Here is a 20,406-nt window from a genome sequence, read left to right as displayed (position 1 = left end):
TATGTAATTAAATACCATTAAAGATAAATGATCTTTTATTAATTTGTAGCACATATTTTGTAACAACATTGTGTTAAAATGTTTTTAAAGAAAATGAAACTCAACATGTATTAATTTAAATGATAAACTGGCTCAGTTACACAGAAATATGTTGGCCATCCATTTGGATTACACAGATTTAACATAAAATACATTTAATGTGGTGCATATTTGTCAGTAATACTTAAATAAAACAGGTACCATTTGCATTTACAGGCACTAATAAACGAAATGTTTTGTTCATTCCACCCGAAGCACTGATTCAAAACAAAAGATTCGACTCTTCTGAGGCTGTTTGAGCAAAAGATTCGGCTCTTCTGAGGCTGTTTGAGCAAAAGATTCGGCTCTTCTGAGGCTGTTTCGAGCGCGCACGCGCAGCACCAGCGACTCGGAGGCAAGATGGCGGCCGCCTACCTGACCCACCATCAGAAGGTCCTGCGACTCTACAAGAAATCCCTGAGACACATCGAGTCCTGGTGTATCTTCAGGTGAGGTTAGCTCTGTAAAGGACAGCTGCAGGTGTGTGTGTGTGTGTTTAGCGGCCGGTCTGAGAACACACACACGCACACACTGCAGTCGAGCTCATGCTAACTCCTGTGTTTGGTTATGAACTACATGACCTTCCCTGCACATTAGCCTCATTAATAGACACTGCGATGTGTTTATGGGATGGCCATAGCTTTGATCACACTATATATAATCCCGTTCAATCTCTCGTGTTCAGAACAGGCCGTCGTTTGCTTGTTTCGTCGTTAACCTTCGTGTTGTGTTGAGATCATAGACTGTAAAGAGAGATGAAAAGATACACAACCCTACAAGGGTTAAAGATGAGAAAAGATACAGAAAATAATGTAATTTCAGTCTTGTTCACATATAGCGAGAAATAATATTATTTTATCCAGTTTTCCAGTGTTGCTTATAGAGTATTAGATGTTTGTTTTTATGTCTATGCTAACTAAGAGCCTGCTAACAGAGAGCAGATATAGGCTACAAAACATGTCAAATAAATGGTTTAGTTTTACTTTTATAAATTGAGCATGAACTTGAAATGTACATGGCCAAATAAAAAAGACTTTCAATAAAAACACCTGATGTAACCCTAACCCTCGTTTTGTTCCACAAACCTGTATTAGTTAGAATGTCCATCAAATTCGAGATATGCAGCAGAAATGCCCCAGTTTGAGTTTTAGTCTCAGAGTGTTTTTACTCTGGGTTAGTTGTGGTCAACCCGTTCTACACCACAGGCTCCCTCTCTCTCATATCAGGTAAATCACCAACACTATCATCCCTTACATGGGTTCTGTTGAACTAAATACATCATCATCTGATCTAATGCATGCGCAGGTTACTTTTCTTGCGCAACCAAGTCCTTAATCTTATAATATAAAATACAATCTTATGTATCCTGTTTATATATATATAATATATATATTAACAAAAGTACATATTTTGAATATATAGGCTATCATAATGTTTGTAGTTATTTTATGTTTATTTCCATTTGTTTAGCTTGTTACGCATTTGTGTTGCCTCTATCCAATAAAATACATACAATGGTTATTAGCAGTTGTGTACTTTGTTTTTGATTCATTATTGCATAAAATATTGTATTGGAAATAACTATAATTACCCAGTTGTGAATCATATGACCCGTGGATCGTCCGTGGGCGGCCAGAAAACATTTATCATAAACCAGATCCGCCAGGAAATCGATGAGCAAAATGCCAGCGGGCCGCCGGTGGGCCGCCAACTTTCCCTCCACTGGTCCGCCACTGGCCCGCTGGTCGTATGTTAGCTGTTGCTTCACATTCCCATGAATCGCGGCACAGCTCGAGCGCAATTTGCGCAACTGAACTCAGACCAGCTCCTTCAGGCAATCTCGAACTCAGTTCCCCTGAGCTCAGCTCACCCGGCTCCGCATGACAACTTTCACATTACCAATTATTCCAACTAAACTGCCAGTGTGAAAACGCCCTCACATTGTCATCATGATAAAGACTACAGAATAAGCAATATCACATGAGTAACGACTGCAATATCACACGAGTTCTGTTTTTCTAGCATGAGTGCAAATGCGATACTGATCTTGTACAACAGTTTAATAAAATAAGTTAATATTGTGTTCAACATAAGAAAGTCATATTTGGAACAACATGGGGGTGAGTAAATGGTGATAGAATTTTCATTTTTAGGTGAACTACCTAATTAACTACTGGTTAAGATAAATGTAAAGGTGTGGTCTAGAACCGCCACTGGTTTAGGTTCGTCACCTTCTCCATTCCTCTTCGACATTTTACCACTAAAGTTACTACACGCAAATCCGTGTTATATTGTATATAATATATTTCAGGGCTCAATGCTAAGTTTTTTTTTCTTCAGGGGTTCAAATTTTTACTTGCCCTGCCAGAATTTTCACTGATAAATAAAATAAAATAGGCCTAGTATTGTTTTTGAGCCATGTAAGCTTCTTAAATAAGGTTATGACTCTAAAAACTAATATCCTAACTCATATATTTTTATTTTGTTAAAGACAGTCAGGAATAAAATAAGAACAAATAATCAAATTACGAGCAAAAGCACAAATAAATACAGCAGAACAAACATCTACAAATGAAATAAACAGTTCTTTTCATGTTAGGTCTATAGATTGTCAGGTACAAAAATAGTAATCAAATGTAAAATATCACTGCATAGTCTGCATAAAATTATGTCACTGCATATAAATATAGATTAACCCTTATTAAAAGTTGTTCAGTCAAGAGCAGTGTGATTTTTTTTTTTTTTTTTTTTTTGTAAACTCGAAATTTATATAGCCAATGATGATATTTTCCGTCTTTCCATGTGTTCTCTGTTATACGGTAGGGGGCGCTGTAGCACATCTTCTGGACCAGAACAGAATCTTCAGATCAAAACACAAGCAAAGAAGCAGAAACAAGCGATATCATAAGCAGATGCATATGTAAAATAACGCGATCATCACCATTAAACAACATAAATCACAACTGCCTGATGTTATTGAATGAGCTGTGGCCCCAGGACAAGTTATTGGACTGAAGCTCTGGGGTGTTGATGGACTCAATCTACATCTGTGTTTGATCATCGCTCGGACGTAACATTAGTCTTTTACAAAAACGTGATTTTTTTCAGCTTTATGCTCAAAATGTTGCTTTTTCATGAAACTTGCAACAACCCAGCCCCATAGGCAAGGCTATGCAGTCCGGAAACAGAAAAGATCAGTCCCTCTTTCAGGGATAAGTATTGTCCACCTGTGGTCAGCCCTAAGCTGAAGTGTGTCTGCTCTTTCAGGGATAAGTATCGCTTCTATGCGTGTTTGCTGCGCGCGCGCTTCGACGAGAGCAAGCATGAGAAGGACATGGTGAAGGCCACGATGATGCTGAAGGCGGGAGAGGAGGAGTTCTGGGCCAATCAGCATCCACAGCCCTACCTGTTCCCAGACTCGCCGGGGGGGACGTCCTACGAGCGCTACGAGTGCTACAAGGTACAGCGTGCGTGTGCGTGTGCGTGTGTGTGTGTGTGTGTGTGTGTGTGTGTGTGTGTGTGTGTGTGTGTGTGTGTGTGTGTGTGTGTGTGTGTGTGTGTGTGTGTGTGTGTGTGTGTGAGAGAGGGTTAATGCCTCATAAAGCCCTGTGTCTGCCCCTCAGGTCCCTGAATGGTGTCTGGACCACTGGCATCCCTCAGAGAAAGCCCAGTATCCGGATTACTTTGCCAAGAGGGAGCAGTGGAAGAAGCTGCGGGCTCAGAGCTGGGATAGAGAGGTACTTCCTGTGGATGGGTTTGGGAATGAGACCGATAGTGTCAATAGGGGTGAGATCTCACTAAAATGTGAGGAGATTTCTCGTGGATGTGAAAAGCTGAGCCTGGTTCTCAGCAGAATATTCCCCGGTGTTGGCGCTTATGCCTCTGGAATTGTTGGGCTCAAATGTACCTCCTTGTGTAAAGATCGGTGTGATCAGGCCTTGATTCCAGGGGTCTGTTCTTCGTACCTCGCTTAATACATCTGAGATGATTTGATCTTGATTACTGATGTCTGGCTAATTTGGTTCTTCAAACAAATTTGCGTATTGGATTAAAATATCTGGATTAAATGATCTAAGATTACTGAGCGTTCTTGTGTTCCCTGAAGAGGGCAGATGCATCGATACTCGAAACCATGATCAGCAGTGCAGCGATTGGCTGGCGTCAAGACCGCAACGTAATGACATCATATAATTAAAAAAGCCACCTTGCAAAAAAACGTGACAAATTACACAAAAAAAGCCCAAGAATTTCTGGACCTTTAGAAGGAAACAGCCAAACCACCAAACCAACATGACAGTTATAATAGATAAATGAAAAATGTGTTTTTTTTTTTTTTTTACATGCCACTCCCATAATATCCGTGATCACTTAAATTAATGCACGGCTCAGATTAACTGTACAACATGCGTGTAAACCAATAAAAATAAAATAAAATTATAAAGTAATTATTCCATCGAAAATAAATCGCTCAATGAAGTGGCTGTGTCGTATTATACACAACATTATACATTCTCATATACATATACAATATAACATTTTTATATTATTATTATTATTTAAAATTATTCTTATTGCCCCTGGTTCAGTAATGAACTCTTGTAATATAAGTAAATATAAGTAGCAGTGGCTGGGACAGATTTTAAGTATCACCTCAAGATGTGATCTAACCCTGTTTACGTTAAATAAGTCGCTCACGAGCAGGTTTAAGTTTACGGAGCTGTTGCTATGACAACAAGTCCAGGATGAGTCTTAGAACCAAACAATCCAAGATCATGCCAAATCGTCAACAATCAAATCCAGCGAACTGAGTTAGCGACGTACGAAGAACGGACCCCTGGTGTCCTGCACTCTGAACCATGCTGAATAATTAGATTATTGCGGTTTTGAATTTATCGTTGGTGTATTTGATCATTTAGTTTAATATTCCATCAGCGCCGCATGCCTTGTTAAAGCGTGTAGTGTCTCTGTTAGCTCATTTACTGGGAGATCAAGGGGTTCTGAGTGTCTTTAATTTTCTCTTCCAGGATTTCTCATTTGTTTTTCATTTCGTTTCGAGCAGGATTTGTTTGAGTTGTTTTGTACAGATTTTCGAAGTGTGTCCTCCATATGTTTCCCGTCTTTTCCCGTAATTTTCGTCACAGACCTTTTTTCACTGACGAAAATGAGACGATAACTAAATAAAAGCTAGTGTTAGATGACAAAAACTATGACGTCGTTTTCGTCAACAAATAAAAACGAGATGTAAATGTTATTGAGGGTTAGGGCAGAGATGGGGTCAGAACTGATGATCTGTGTCACAGATGCTGATCTAACCTCTGGAAAACACACGGCCTACAGGCTCACACACCCCCAATCCAGCTCCAGAGCGGCTCAATCGATAACACACACACACACACACACACACACACACACACACACACACACACACACACACACACACACACCCAATCCAGCTCCAGAGCGGCTCAATCGATAACACACACTTATGCCAGACCAGTGTTTATGAGCTAATGCTGATGAATAATGACAGTGTTTACTTTACCATGTTTATATAGTAATATGTTTTAGACGGTTGTAATGACGCATATTTATCTCCTGAACTTGAATGAGCTCCTGCAACTGCAATAGAGGAGCAGACATTTCAAAATAAGAGTCAATGTTTATTTCAAGCTCGTTTATAATTAAAAGTCACGCATTATATATTCGTTTTTGGTTACACAATAAACTGTATTTAATTTAATTCCCATTTAATTCATAGTCAGGAGGAAAGACCAGTATTAGACACATTCAATAAAGTATCAGGGTTATAATAAGTTCACTAAAACCATTAAAAAAATAAATAAACTTATTTGAAGCTTTAGCTTAACTTGATATGGCCTACTAACTAAAACAGAAATACTACGTTATAAAAACCATAGAGATGTTTATAAAAAATCAACACAAGTGAATTGAGCTCTTTCGTGTATTTTTAATGTCAAAAACAAAATGTCAGTTCAAGTGTCAGTCGGTTATGTGATGCTTAAATGCTTAATGTATTACAATTGAACTAAAATATGACTAAAACTGAATCAAACTTTGCGGTCAGAATGAACACTGGTCTACAGAGAGTATCCCAGAAGCCCCTGCTCTTCATGGACTCCTCTGTTTGTGGAGATGATAGTTCTGTGTGCTCTTCTTCTTTGCTCTTAGAGTTGGTTTGTGCACTTTAAGAGCCTCATGATGTTGATGGCGGAGGTGTTGATTGTCAGGATCTGTGTTTGTGATTGGATAGATTTCGTGCTGTTGTTCTAGTGTTTTTACACTCATTGTTTCACTGGTGTTTTTTTGTTTCCTTTGTGATGATGTTTTCAAATTGCACACTGATGCTGATTGGTGGAACATGTTGGTAATGTTGATTTTGTGGATCTCTCTCCTCAGGTCCAGCAGCTGCAGGCTGAGACCCCGGCCGAGGGCCCGAAGTCTGAGGCTCTTCCTCCGGCCCGTAATGAAGGAGATCTGCCGCCCCTGTGGTGGCAGTTCGTCACGCGTCCCAGAGAGCGTCCCATGTGAGGAAACATCTGTCAACATCTGCTCAATCCTTATCAAATAAACTATTATATCACTTCATTTGATATCTGCGTTATTTGTGTTTTATATCCAGTTCAGTCATGAAACTACACTGTAAAAAATAAAATCATAAAAACGGTCACATGACTGGTCAAACAGGCTCCTTCAGTTCCTCAGTGCTTGTGGGATGAAACTCTGTCATCTTTTACTCTTTCCAGCCTGTGCTACTGATGTTCTCGTGTGGAACGTAAAGAAGATATTTCGAGAGATGATGATGATTTTTTCCATAAAATGGTTACCAGCATTTTTCTAAATATTTTTTCACAGAAGAAATAAGTTTGAAAAGAGTGAGAAAATGAGTGTGTTTTGAGCGGTGCCTTGCGTTTCCTCACACATAAGAGCAAAGTATCGTCTGCAATATTAATGCTAGATATGAGTAGGGCTGCCACTAATGATTATTTTTATATTGATTAATCTGTCGACTAATTTATCGCAATAATTTTCAACAATTTTACTTAAAAACATTTAATTTAACTTGCAACGTTGGCCTTTGTGTGCTATTAAAAACAGTATAAATTTAAACAAGCCCTTAACAAGATGTAAAACTAAAAGAGTAAAAAGGTACAAATTTGTAAACCAACATAACAAAAAAAGAGAATTTCAGCAAATGCTTTTTATATAGAATAGTGTAGTCTCAGTACCAAAGTTATGACTTCGATACGATACCAGACTAAAATACCTCAATACTGATACTGAATCCATACCATGCCATTCTTCAGGGCCCGGTTTTTCAAAAGTAATCCACTAGGATTTTGGATAACGGATTGGATCAAATCTTGAAAATGTGTTTTTCAAAAGAAAAAACGGATTACATAATCGGATTAGATCACGTAATCCAATCTTGGTTTTGATCCGGATCAAACCTTTAGTTTGGGTTTTTCAAAACGTTCTTGTAGGATTTGGATCACTTTGATCCAAAAAATCTGGATTAAACTGATCCCATCAGAAGGGTGGATTCAGCGTGGATTTCATGCCCAAAATGTAATGAAAAATTAAAAAATGTATCAAATAATACTATATTTGGATCATGCAGTATCTTACAAGATATCTTTTTATTCAAAAGGTTTTAATTTTATCTGTTCATCCGTCAGGCTACAGTGATTAGGTAGGCTTTAACTAATTCAGCCTTTCAGTATAGGCCTACAGCAAAGTAGAAAGAGTTTGGCCTTATAAAATAATCCCCCAAACAGCTGTTAAAATTGAGCAAAAACAATACATTTTATTCTGTCACTAATTGATATATATATATATTCACTACAATCGAAAATATTTTTGTTTTTAGAATATTTATTAGTGATGCACGCAATGATTACAGAATAACCCAAAAAATGCAAAGAATGGCAATCACTGATTTTTGAAATCCAAAACAAATCCAAATCAGAAATAGTGTCTAACTATTGCGTCCCTTGTTGCAGGTCCTGTTTGCTCGTTCTGGCAGAATGCAGGAGGTTGGTCAGGGTCTCCAAGGGGCTCAGGTGCATCATTGTCAGCACAGAGAGGGACATTGCGCTTAATAGCGATGTTGTGCAGGACAATACAGGCAAGGGTTTTTCTTGTTTTTAGTTTTTTTTTTAAATGTGTGTGTTTTCATTTCAAATAAAAATAAACTTATATTGACCCCACACTGGCTATTCTACTTGTTGCTCTTTACATATCTATAGTTCTACATTGTGATTTCCTATCCTGTTTGAGCACTGGTTATCCAGCACTGGTTATCCAGATTTGGTGATCCTAAAAAGTTCCTATCCGGATCAGATTGATCTAATCCAATGTTGCTTTAAAAAACTGGCTCCAAAAGTAAGCTGGATTACGTGATCACGGATCGCAAAAAAGGATTACTAAATCCGGATAAATTTTATCCGGATTAAACCTTTTGAAAAACCGGGCCCTGATGATACATCAGGTGTTATGGGAAGTGTTCCCGGTTCCGGATGACCTAGTTAATGCAGCCTAACAATCATTTCATTGAGAAAGTGTTTTATGTGTATGCCACAGTAAAGAGATGTGTTTTTAGTCTAGATTTAAACTGACAGAGTGTGTCTGCTTCCCGTACAATGTTAGGAAGAGTTCCAGAGTTTAGGAGCTAAATAGGAAAAGGATCGACCGCCTGCAGTTGATTTGGATATTCTCGGTATGATCAACTGGCCAGAATTTTGAGACTGCAGTAGACGTGATGGAGTATAATGTGTTAAGAGCTCGCTCAAGTACTGGAGATAAACCATTTAGTGCTTTGTAAGTAATAAGTAAGATTTTAAAATGTATGCAATGTTAAATAGGCAGCCAGTGCAGTGTTGACAGAAGCGGCTAATATGGTCACACTTCCTGGTTCTAGTAAGAACTGGAGCTGCTGCGTTTTGGACCAGCTGGAGTTTGTTTATTAGGCGAGCAGGGCAACCACCCAGTAGAGCATTACAATAATCTATCAATCAATCAATCTTTATTTATATAGCACCTTCCAACAACCAAAAGGAGGACCAAGGTGATTTACATTTAAAGCAGAATAACATTTGCAGAATAAAATATATAAGTAAGTTAAACAATAACTCAATAATACACAAAACAAGGCTAAAAATCTGAAAGTGACACAGTGCTATAGTGTTTTAAAAGCCAGTCTACATAAGTGTGTTTTTAACCTGGACTTGAACAGGGCCAGGTCTGTGAGAACACGGAGGTCTACAGGTAAAGTGTTCCAGAGTTTAGGAGCAGCAACAGCAAATGAACGATCGCCCCACTGCTTATACCGGGACCTCGGAACAACTAGTCTCATCTGGTCAGCCGACCGGAGGGCTCTGCTGGGACGGTGGAAAATTTCAGATAAATAAGGTGGTGCAAGGCCATTAAGAGCTTTAAAAGCTGACATTAAAATTTTAAAATCAACATGGTAAACGAACTGGGAGCCAGTGGAGGGAACAGAGAACTGGGCTGATGTGGCTGTATCTGGATGTGTTGGTTAAAAGGTGAGCTGCATTTTGTACCAGTTGGAGACGATGGAGTGAGGACTGTGAGATGCCAATATAGAGTGTGTTACAGTAATCAATGTGTGAGGTGATAAAAGCATGAATTGCCTTTTCCAGATCACTGCGGCACAGGAAGGGCTTCACTTTGGCTAAAAGTCGCAGCTGGAAGAAGCTTGCTTTAACTACAGCATTCATTTGTTTGTTAAAATTCAGATCTCTGTCAAACATTACCCCCAGATCCTTTACGGCCTCACTGACTTGAGTGGTTGTGTTTGGTGTTGTATTATGGTGGAAAACAGGGGAACCAAAAATAATGTATTCCGTTTTACTCTCATTTAGATGAAGAAAATTTTGTGATAGCCATTGTTTAATATCAGACAGGCAGCTATGCAGGGCGTCTAGAGTTGAACCATCATTTGGAAGCACGGGCATATAGACCTGGAGGTCGTCTGCGTATAGGTGGAAAGAAAGATTGTGCTTAGCAATAATGGAACCAAGAGGCAGCATGTACAATGAAAAGAGAACAGGGCCAATAATGGATCCTTGCGGCACTCCAGAGGACAGAGGAGCAGCGGACGACGAAAAGTCATCGACCATAACAACAAAGCTCCTGTTGTTCAAGTAGGAGCAGAACCACTGCAGGACTGAGCCCTGGAGGCCGACCTGTTCAGCAAGGCGGCCAATAAGGACCGAGTGGTCCACAGTGTCAAAAGCTGCTGTGAGATCCAGCATCACCAACAGCACAGATTTTTTGGCATCAAGGGATAAAAGGATATCGTTGTGGACTTTCAGCAGCGCAGACTCAGTGCTATGTCGTGACCTGAAACCAGACTGAAACTTTTCTAAAATAGAGAGAGACGGGTCTAAAATTAGATAAAATGTCGGGATCCTGCACCACCTCAGAAAGGCGTGATAGAGACACGGGCTCGAACAGTTCAAACACTGCAGGGGGTACAGGAGGAGGGTCAGTGTCGGTGTAAAAGGTACTGTTCATTTTCTGCCTAACAGAGGACACTTTCTCAACAAAATAATTAAAAAAGTTTTCACAGGTGGATTCTGACACCTTTTTCAGAACATTGCAAGGTGGTTTTAATACAGACTGTATTGTGTTAAATAATGTCCTAGGGTGATTGCAGCTGGTGGAAATAATGTTCGACAGATATTGACGTTTGGATTCTTTGGTTAGCCAAACTGTCTTTTAGTATACCCAGTGACACATTCAATTCAATTCAAATTTATTTGTATAGCGCTTTTCACAATACACATTGTTTCAAAGCAGCTTTACAGAAAGTGCATTTCATAAATGTTAGAAAGAGAATGTTAAAGAAAAATGTTGGTAAAAGTTAATCAATCATGTATTAATTTAGGCCATAACAACGCTGGCGTTGAGTCGTCTCTTCACAGGCGTCGAGTCGTCTCATCACAGGTGTCGGGGCATCTGAAGTCTCCATGAGAGGCTGATACAAACTGGAGCTGACGAACTATTTACCTCGGGACTAGTGTCCCGAGATAACAACAGAAAAGCAGATGGGAAATAATTAGCGTAGCTGCTGTTCAGAATATTAATGCTGTTGGTCCGATTTAACTGTAGTATAAAAGGTATTTATAATGTGAATGCTTGGCTAAAGAGATGCGTCTTTAATCTAGTTTTAAACTGGGACAGCGAGTCTGAACCTCGAACAATATCAGGAAGACTATTCCAGAGTTTAGGAGCTAAATGTGAAAATGCCCTCCCTCCTTTAGTGGACTTAGATATCCTAGGAATGACCAGAAGCCTCGAGTTTAGTGATCTTAAAGAGCGCGATGGATTGTAGGGCGATAGAAGATCCGTTAAATACACTGGAGCTAAACCATTTAGGGCTGTATAGGTCAGTAGCAATACTTTGTAATTGATACGGAACTTAATAGGTAACCAGTGTAGAGATGATAAAATTGGTGTTATATGATCATATTTTCTTGACCTAGTAAGAACTCTAGCAGCTGCGTTTTGGACTAACTGTAGCTTGTTTATTGATGATGCAGGACAACCAGCTAATAAAGCATTACAGTAATCTAGTCTCAAGGTCATGAATGCATGAACTAACTTTTCTGCATCAGAAATAGATAGCATGTTACGTAACTTAGCAATGTTTCTAAGGTGGAAAAATGCCGTTCTTGTAACATATGAAATATGATTTTCGAAAGACAAGTTACGGTCTAATATAACACCCAGGTCTTTTACTGTAGTGGATAGAGTGACAGGACATCCTTCCAAGTTAAAGTTGTATTGTGAGAGGTTTTGAGGGCAGTTTTTTGGACCAATAAGTAATACCTCCGTTTTATCTGAATTTAATAGCATAAAATTACACGTCATCCAGTATTTAATATCTTCAACACACGCTGTCAGTTTAGATAATTTAGCGTTTTCATCTGGTCGTGATGAAATATATAATTGAGTGTCATCAGCATAACAGTGGAAATTAATTCCATGTTTTCTTATAATATTACCAAGTGGCAGCATATATATTGAGAATAGCAGAGGGCCTAACACGGATCCTTGCGGCACCCCATAGTCTACTGACGTTATCTTTGATTTTCCCCCATTTAAACAGACAAAATGGTAGCGGTCTGATAAGTACGATCTAAACCAGTTTAATGCCTGTCCCTGAACACCAGTGTAATTTTTAAGTCGATCTAAGAGTATTTTATGATCTATAGTATCAAACGCAGCACTAAGATCGAGTAGAACTAGTATTGAGATACAGCCTTGGTCAGAAGCTAGAAGTAAATCATTTGTGATTTTAATGAGCGCGGTTTCTGTGCTATGATGCGGCCTGAATCCTGATTGAAATTTTTCATAGATATCATTTTCTTGCAAGAAAGAGCACAATTGAGCGGACACAACTTTTCTAGTATTTTAGACATAAATGGAAGATTTGAAATCAGATCAGGTAAGGTATTTGAGAATCTATCTATAGTGGTTGGAAGGATTGTTCTGCCTGGTCGATAACGTGGCACAACATGACAGATTTCAGCAGTACGCAGTATGCAAGTTACCATGTAATGGTCAGTGACATCATCACTTTGCGGTATAATATCTATATCGGTTGGGTTGGTTCCATGTGATATAATTAAATCTAGTGTGTGATTAAGACAATGAGTGGGACCAGTGACGTTTTGCTTGACCCCAAAGGAGTTTAATAGATCTGTAAACGCAGCCCCTAACGCATCATGTGTGTTATCTACGTGTATGTTAAAATCTCCAACAATTAATGCTTTATCGACGTTGACCAATAGATCTGAGAGAAAGTCTGCAAACTCTTTTAGGAAATCAGCATAGGGCCCTGGAGGTCTATATACAGTAGCCAAGGCTAGAGATAATACGCATTTCTTTCTTACATCTAAGAGCATAACATTTAGCACTAATACTTCAAACGAATTAAACCTGCATGTGACCTGTTTTCTGAGTAACATTAAGAATATCTCTATAGATTGTTGCAACACCGCCGCCACGACTAATCAGACGGGGCTCATGCTTATAACAGTATCCTGGCGGAGTAGACTCATTTAGACTGAAATAATCATTTGGCTTAAGCCAGGTTTCAGTAAGGCAAATTACATCGAAACTATTATCTGTGACCATTTCATTTACAATAACCGCCTTAGGTGTGAGCGATCTAATGTTTAGAAGACTTAGTTTTAGAAATTGTTTTTGTTCACTAATATTGAGATTTTCTGGTTTAATCACAATTAGATTTTTCCTAGATCCTACAGTAGATTTAATGTTTGACCTCACTAAACGAGGAATAGACACAGTTTCTATATAATGTTCTACATTGGTACTTATGTCAATTAAGTTAGGACAGCAAAGACTGTGATTTGGACTTTGACTTACTAGTCATATGGTGTGTAACGCCATCGAGATGTTGTCCGACAGAAGAGCCGCTCCGATTCTGCTGGGGTGAAGGCCATCAGGACGGAAGAGCCTAGGTCGCTCCCAAAACAGATTCCAATTATTTACAAAGAGCAGCTTCTGTTCATTACACCATGACATTAACCATTCATTTACAGCAAGTAATCTACTGAACTTTTCATGTCCTAGTCGGTACGTGGGAAGGGGTCCAGACACGATGATCGTTGCTTCAGGCGATGTTCTGCGCACCGTCTCGATCAGGCTCCTGTAGTCCTTCTTCAGAACCTCCGTCTGCCGCAGCCTGGTGTCGTTCGTTCCCGCGTGCAGCACGACAGCTCCGATGCGCTCGTCACTGTTCAGGATCTCGGGAACCTGCGCAGCGACATCGAGAACACGAGCACCAGGAAAGCAGTGAGTGATAACCTTGCCTTTACCTGAGGTAGCGTGGACATGCCGGACGATGGAAGTACCAATGACCACAGCGTCGCGTTCCGTCTCGCGAAGAGGGGAGAAGCGGTTCCGGGTGGAGATCTCGAAGACCGGGAGGGGCGGAGAGGTCCTAGCTCTGGTCCTGGCTCGCGTCTTCCGCTGTGGAAACACCCAGGGTCCATTGTGCTGTGTCGGTGCCGGAGTGAACGAAACCAGGGATGATGATCGCGTCCTGGGTGCTTGGGTCCTGTGCAGAGAAACACACGGAGTAGACGAGGTCGGAGTCAAAAGGTTACTAACCACTGACTTGTGAGCATCGGCGCGTGATGTTTCAAGCGCTGATCGTCGCTCTCTCAGCACGGCTTGTCTGTCTAGTAGGTCGCGAATCTGCTTGTCCAACGACTCCAACTCCAACTGCACCGAATGCAGCTCGAACGTGTCCTCACCTGCACTCAAAGGTAACATTAGACACACATCCGAGTTATTCGCCATTGTAGCAGATGTGCAACAATGGCGAATTGTAGGTTTCAGTGGTTACGGTTGTAAATAAGTTACCACGCGTACAATGCTAGCGGGCTACGGCTAGTAGCAGAAGTTCGGATATAAGTAGCGATATCAAAGCAATCCGATAGTTTTTTATAGAGAATCGTATCGGAGATATGTTCACACGCTGTAAATAATAGAAAGTATTCTTTTGGAAGCGAGTGTTAAGAAGAAAATCAAGGATTATGAATCAATTCGACGGAGCTCCAAACAGAAACAACGCGCTCACAACCTGCGCATGCACATGCAGTCTATCTCTCCTCCATCTGCGTTCGGCCTGCCTGCAGCAGCGCCTAAAGGTGCGGGTGGTGTCATTTAGCCAGGGTTCCGGTGCAATGCTGATGGATTTAAGGGAGTAATGACACAGCGGCGACAGGCAGGAGTAATAGACCTGGTTATGAGAGGGGTTGCAATAGGGAAGTGGTCCGAGATGGAAGTGTGACATATCTTACTGAGGGACACGGGGAGACCATGGGAGTTGATGAGGTCCAGAGTGTGTCCTAGGTGATGTGTGGGACCATTTACTGATTGTATTAAATTAAAAGAGTCCAGAAGGCTTAAAAACTCCCTTGCCATTGGATTAGATGGACAGCATACATGAATATTAAAGTCACCACAAATCAGTAGATTGTCATAATTCGGCGGAGCTCAAAAAATTCTTGAATAAAAGCCTTGTTAAATTGTGGTGGATGATAAACAACTGCACACAAAACAGGAGAACCTATCTCAATCAGAAATAGTTGCAGTTCAAAACTACTGTGTTGTCCTTAAGGGTTTTAATTTTCAAATATCTACTAAATATTTGTTGATGTATATCTTCAGGCAGAAAATGAGAAGTTAATAATTACTTTTCATTTAAAGGAAATTGTTTGTAAAAACACTTATTCGTATCATGTGATGTCACTGCCTGTTAAGTCACTACCTGTTAAGTCACTTCCTGTTAGCCCTTCCTGCATGAAACTGACAATAGCTGTGTCCCAAAGTGAAGGGTGCGCACTTCGAAGGCCGTGCACTTTCGAAGGCCAGACCAGGCCAGGCCACGGCTTCGAAGTGCATGAAGGGCGAACCGAGGGACAGGGTTGCCAGGTCTGCACAACAACACCCCTCCACTTGCTAATCAAAAGTAGCGGAATCACGGCCAAAATGGGCCAGCATATGCCAAAACGCGGGGGGCACCCAGTACAAATATTGCTAAAGTAAAGACAACTTACACCTGTGGACTATAGGCTACAAACAAAACAACCCACATCAACAGTAAATGCTTCCCAATTCCAGACTTGGCAACACTGAACCGAGGGTCGTTGAATGGGCTGTAGCAGGTGTGTGACAACTGACAGCGGACGTTTGTGAGGAGATTTTAAAAAGAGAAATGGAGCAGAATTTATTTATTTTTTGCTTTCAGACATGCTTTCAGTTGTGTAGATGTCATCTTCAGACTTGTCGTCCAGGCATGTTGGAAAAGCAGTTTGTCAGTCCTTACAGCCCTGCTTGAGAACTTCATCAAATGGTGTGGTGCAATCTCTTTGATCACTGATATGCAAAACGTCCATTGAATACCCCACACCTCAAGAACAGTCACTGAAGATGAGAACAAACGCTTGTCTCTCTTTCTGAGGCAGAACACAGGAGGTGAACTCTAGCAGCAAGATTCCTGTAACAGCCCAACAAACAGCAAAATAGCATACACTTTTGTCATTGGCATTTGGTCATTGGCATTTGTCATTGGTCAGAAGTTTGATATGGTCAGATTAAAATATTCTCTGGCAATAAGCCTTTAAATCGATGTACTTAATAAAGTGGTCAAGGTTTAGAATAAAAAGAAGATCTCACAAGCTCTTACATTATTTCTAGAAACCTTTAAATAATCTGCATTATAAAACAACAATCACATTGTTGGTTCCCTTTCGAAAGGGAACTCTCGCTGCGTCTAGCTGACGCTATGGGGGAACACCCTCGGCGTGACTGGTGTCTGAAGCTTCTATCGAATCACGGCAAAGTCTTTGACCGACGTCAGCCCATGACGTCATCAACGTGCGACCCGGAAGTATAAAAGGGCGCCGTGCCAACACATACACATCTTTCTCGTCTTCAGGGACTGTCTGTTTGAACTGCTATACGAGTTAAGGTAAAACAAATTCAATTATTAATACACACGAGTGTGTATTTACTGCCTGGGATCAAGAGCATGCACAGTCAAGTTCATTTGAAGTTGTTTGTGTGTGAGTGTGAGCGGTTTTCAATCTGAGATCGCTCAGTCTGGCTTTTTTCCTGAGGGAAGAAAGTTTGGCATCTGGGACTGGATGATGCTGTCCTGCTCAAGCTGAGGCTGAGCGTTGGCATACATCATGGGTTCTCAGATGCAGCTCGCCGATCGTCGCGACGATCTGGCGGTTAACGAGACTAAACAGCAAGTGCTCTTAGGGATGGCTGGTGAGAGTGGTATGAATCCTCTCAGCCACCCTAACCGTGTATGCTGAGCTGATGAATGTTATGGAACGTACTGCAGGCAGGCTGCGGCTGCCATGTTGGCGCGTTAGAGGAGAGATCGCTCGTGGTAGATTGCACGATCGTTTTCTCCTTGGCCATAAACCATCAGCTCAGATGAGCCTTCCATTCCTTCTTGATCTTCTTACAGAGATCGAGAGGGCATGGAAGAATCTATATTCGACCCAATATTCATCAGCATCAGCGTTTAACTTCGCTGATGTCGAGGGGATAGGGGAATATGGATATGTGTTGAGGCTACCGACTGGCGAGGAAAGTTTGTGGACTTTTCCCGCGTTTCGTGGGCATCAACACTGAGAGCTCAAACTGTGCTTTAATGGCAGGGGCATACACGGCAGCGGGTCAGGCTGGTGCTGCTTTTCACACCATGGCGGTGTTTCAGGCGTACCAGGCGGACCTGCTGGAGGATCTCGACCAGGGGGCCGGGCTGTCCCCTGAGGCGGTTGCTGAGCTGCGCCGCACCACACATCTTGCTCTCCGGGCCACCAAGCAGACTGCTGCTGCTATCGGCCGCTCTATGGCGGCTATGGTGGTCACGGAGAGGCATCTGTGGCTGAGCCTGGCTGATATCGGGGAGAAAGAGAAAGGCTTTCTCCTCGTTTCGCCGACTGAACTTTTCGGCTCCTCCGTTGAGGCGGGGGTTGGAAAGTTCAGGGAGGCGAAGGCGCGTTCAGCGGCATTTAAGACATGCATACCGCTGAGATCCGCGCCCCCACCCAGGCAGGCGGGACCTGGTCCTTCACGGTCTCCCCTCCGTGGAGGAGCAGGGCACAGAGGAGACGGGATTCCCGGGGGGAAAAAGGATCTGAGGGAGGTGATCCAGGACCAACGCTCTCGGCGTTGGTGATGGATCACTTCCCTTGAGGGCGGTTACATCCTAGCCCTCTCCTTTTTCCTTTTTTAATGTCTTTTAATGATTTTTTACCCAGGCACTTCTTACATCAGGCCTGAGGCGGGCCCATGATGAGTAGAACTATGTTCTGACGGCCCGCCCGGACCTGCTCAGTGAGAACGCCCCTTTCAGGCATTCAAGGGCGGTAGAACATGGTGGTGAGAACCGCACAATGAGTCTTCGCTCAGCATGCCGCAGGTGAGAGTGGTCATTTTTGTGTATTACACTAAAAATATGTATTTCTTACAGACCCCAGGTTTCCTGTATAGAGTTGGGTATTCATCAACGACTGAACGCTGAGGCGTCAGTTGGGATGTGGATGAAGGAGGCGCGTTGCTGAGGCACCGCCACCGTTGGTAATATGTACCACTTAGATCGGAGGCTCTAGTAAGGCAGGTGCCAATGCTGAGGCATCAAGGTACTGCTAGCCTAGCTGGCTATCAGGTTAAAAAGGGGCAAATACGCTCTCCTGAAGGTCGGCTGTCAATTGTAGGCCTCAGTAGGCCTCTTGAACAAGGCGCGTTTTCAGTTGGAAGGCCTCAACCAGGCCTCACTGGAGGTATGTACCGATGTGCGCATCGGGACAGCTAGCCTGGCGGCTATCAGGTTGTAGGCCTCATCAGGCCTCCCTGAAGGCCCGCTGTTAGTTGTAAGGCCTTATTAGGCCTCCCTGAGGGTGAGCTCTCAGGTTGTGATCACTACCAGAGGCAGGTTGTAGGCCTCATCAGGCCTCCCTGAAGACCTGCTGTTAAATTCTAAGGTAGTAGGCCCCATCAGGCCTCCCTAAGGTGTTCCTGGGATCCAGTCATCTAAAACAGTTAAGCACGAATTGCAAACAGGTAGCAGGCCTCTCCAGGCCTCCCTAAAGGCTGATTATCTGGTAGTAGGCCTCAATAGGCCTCCCTTGAGAGCGAGTTCCTTAATCAGGATGCTCGGATAGCCTGCGTAGCTTGACTGTCGACTAGTAGGCCTCAATAGGCCTCCCTGAGGGTGAGCTCCCAGGTTGTGGTCACTCGAACGAGGTAGTAGGCCCCATCAGGCCTCCCTAAGGCGTTCCTGGGATCCAGTCATTTGATACAGTTAGCACGCATTGCAAACAGGTAGCAGGCCTCTCCAGGCCTCCCTAAAGGCTGGTTATCAGGTAGTAGGCCTTAATAGGCCTCCCTTGAGGGCGAGTTCCTTAATCAGGATGCTCGAAAAGCCTGCGTAGCTTGACTGTCGGGTAGTAGGCCTCAATAGGCCTCCCGGAGGGTGAGCTCCCAGATTGTGGTCACTCGAACAAGGTAGTAGGCCCCATCAGGCCTCCCTAATGTGTTCCTGGGACCCAGTCATTTGAAACAGTTAGCACGTATTGCAAACAGGTAGTAGGCCTCTCCAGGCCTCCCTGAAGGCTGCTTATCAGGTAGTAGGCCTTAATAGGCCTCCCTTGAGGGCGAGTTCCTTAATCAGGATGCTCGAAAAGCCTGCGTAGCTTGACTGTCGAGTCCCAGATGGTGGTCACTCGAACGAGGTAGTAGGCCCCATCAGGCCTCCCTGAGGTGTTCCTGGGACCCAGTCATTTAGCACGTATTGCAATCAGGTAGTAGGCCTCTCCAGGCCTCCCTAAAGGCTGGTTATCAGGTAGTAGGCCTTAAATAGGCCTCCCTTGAGGACGGGTTCCTTAAACAGGATGCCCGACTAGCCTGCGTAGCTTGACTGTCAAGTAGTAGGCCTCCATAGGCCTCCTTGAGAAAACAAGGGTAACCTCAGCAGGCGGTATTGCTGTCAGGTAGTAGGCCTCACTAAGGCCTCCCTGAGGACGGAGTCCCGAGCCTGGATGCTTGGGTTTCCAGCATGGCTTGCGGTTAGGTAGTAGGCCTCTATAGGCCTCCCTGGAATACCCGCTATCAAGTAGTAGGCCCACAGGGCCTCCTTGAAGTTGAAGTTCCTGAGCTAGGCACTTTGATTACCAGTTCTCTGTGAGAAATTGTGGTAGTTGGGCCTACAGCTGGAGGTTACTCGCCAGGCAGGCTCAGCTGCTCCCCTCAATGAGGGTCGTCTATGAGTGCTCAGCCGCCTGAGCCTGGTCAGACGGTCGTAGGCCTCTCATGAGGCCTCCCTGTTAGATCAGTCATTAAGGCCCTTTCGGCCTCCCTACTGCTTTGAAACACAAGCACCTGGTAGATCCTTGATTTGAGCAGGCAGACTCCCCTCGATAGCAAGGGTTGAAAAGCACTACGCTGAGTGTTGCTCTCTTGGATAACCCGTCTCTGAGTTCCGGGCTAAGTAAGACTGCCTGTGTTTCAGTCCCTTAGCTTGGACGCCCCTTGGGCACCATCCAGAGGCTCTGTTTGAACAGACAGGGTTGGCTAAACCGAAGTGTCCATAACACTTAGGGCACCAGGTCAGGCCTCCCTGGTGGCACTCGGGAGAACATTTCCCGAGTAGTGACTGGCTGGGGTTCCTTCGGGTCCCCTAGCCACATTCCCTTGAAGGGACCCCTTCTTTGGAAGTAGTGGTCCCGG

At 42.9% G+C, this 20,406-nt stretch overlaps 1 protein-coding gene across 1 annotated transcript; it reads left to right on the top strand.

Moving 5' to 3' along the window:
• The first annotated feature begins 402 nt into the window (after positions 1-402).
• Positions 403-6,684, top strand: ndufb9 (NADH:ubiquinone oxidoreductase subunit B9). The gene is made up of 4 exons (XM_079836263.1): positions 403-527; positions 3,346-3,538; positions 3,702-3,815; positions 6,496-6,684. The coding sequence occupies exons 1-4, from the start codon at positions 439-441 to the stop codon at positions 6,625-6,627; spliced, it is 528 nt and encodes a 175-aa protein (XP_079692389.1). The 5' UTR covers positions 403-438; the 3' UTR covers positions 6,628-6,684.
• Positions 6,685-20,406: the final 13,722 nt, after the last annotated feature.

Source organism: Gobio gobio (genome assembly GCF_949357685.1).
Source record: "Gobio gobio genome assembly, chromosome: 15".
Taxonomy (NCBI): Eukaryota; Metazoa; Chordata; class Actinopteri; order Cypriniformes; family Gobionidae; genus Gobio; species Gobio gobio.
This window is presented reverse-complemented; position numbering and strand designations above follow the sequence as displayed.

Excerpts from the sequence above, each read along its gene's own strand:
- ndufb9 (XM_079836263.1), top strand. The coding sequence starts at position 439 with ATGGCGGCCGCCTACCTGACCCACCATCAGAAGGTCCTGCGACTCTAC. Across the intron at positions 528-3,345 it reads GAGTCCTGGTGTATCTTCAG|GGATAAGTATCGCTTCTATG; the intron begins GTGAGGTTAGCT and ends CTGCTCTTTCAG. Across the intron at positions 3,816-6,495 it reads CTCAGAGCTGGGATAGAGAG|GTCCAGCAGCTGCAGGCTGA; the intron begins GTACTTCCTGTG and ends CTCTCTCCTCAG.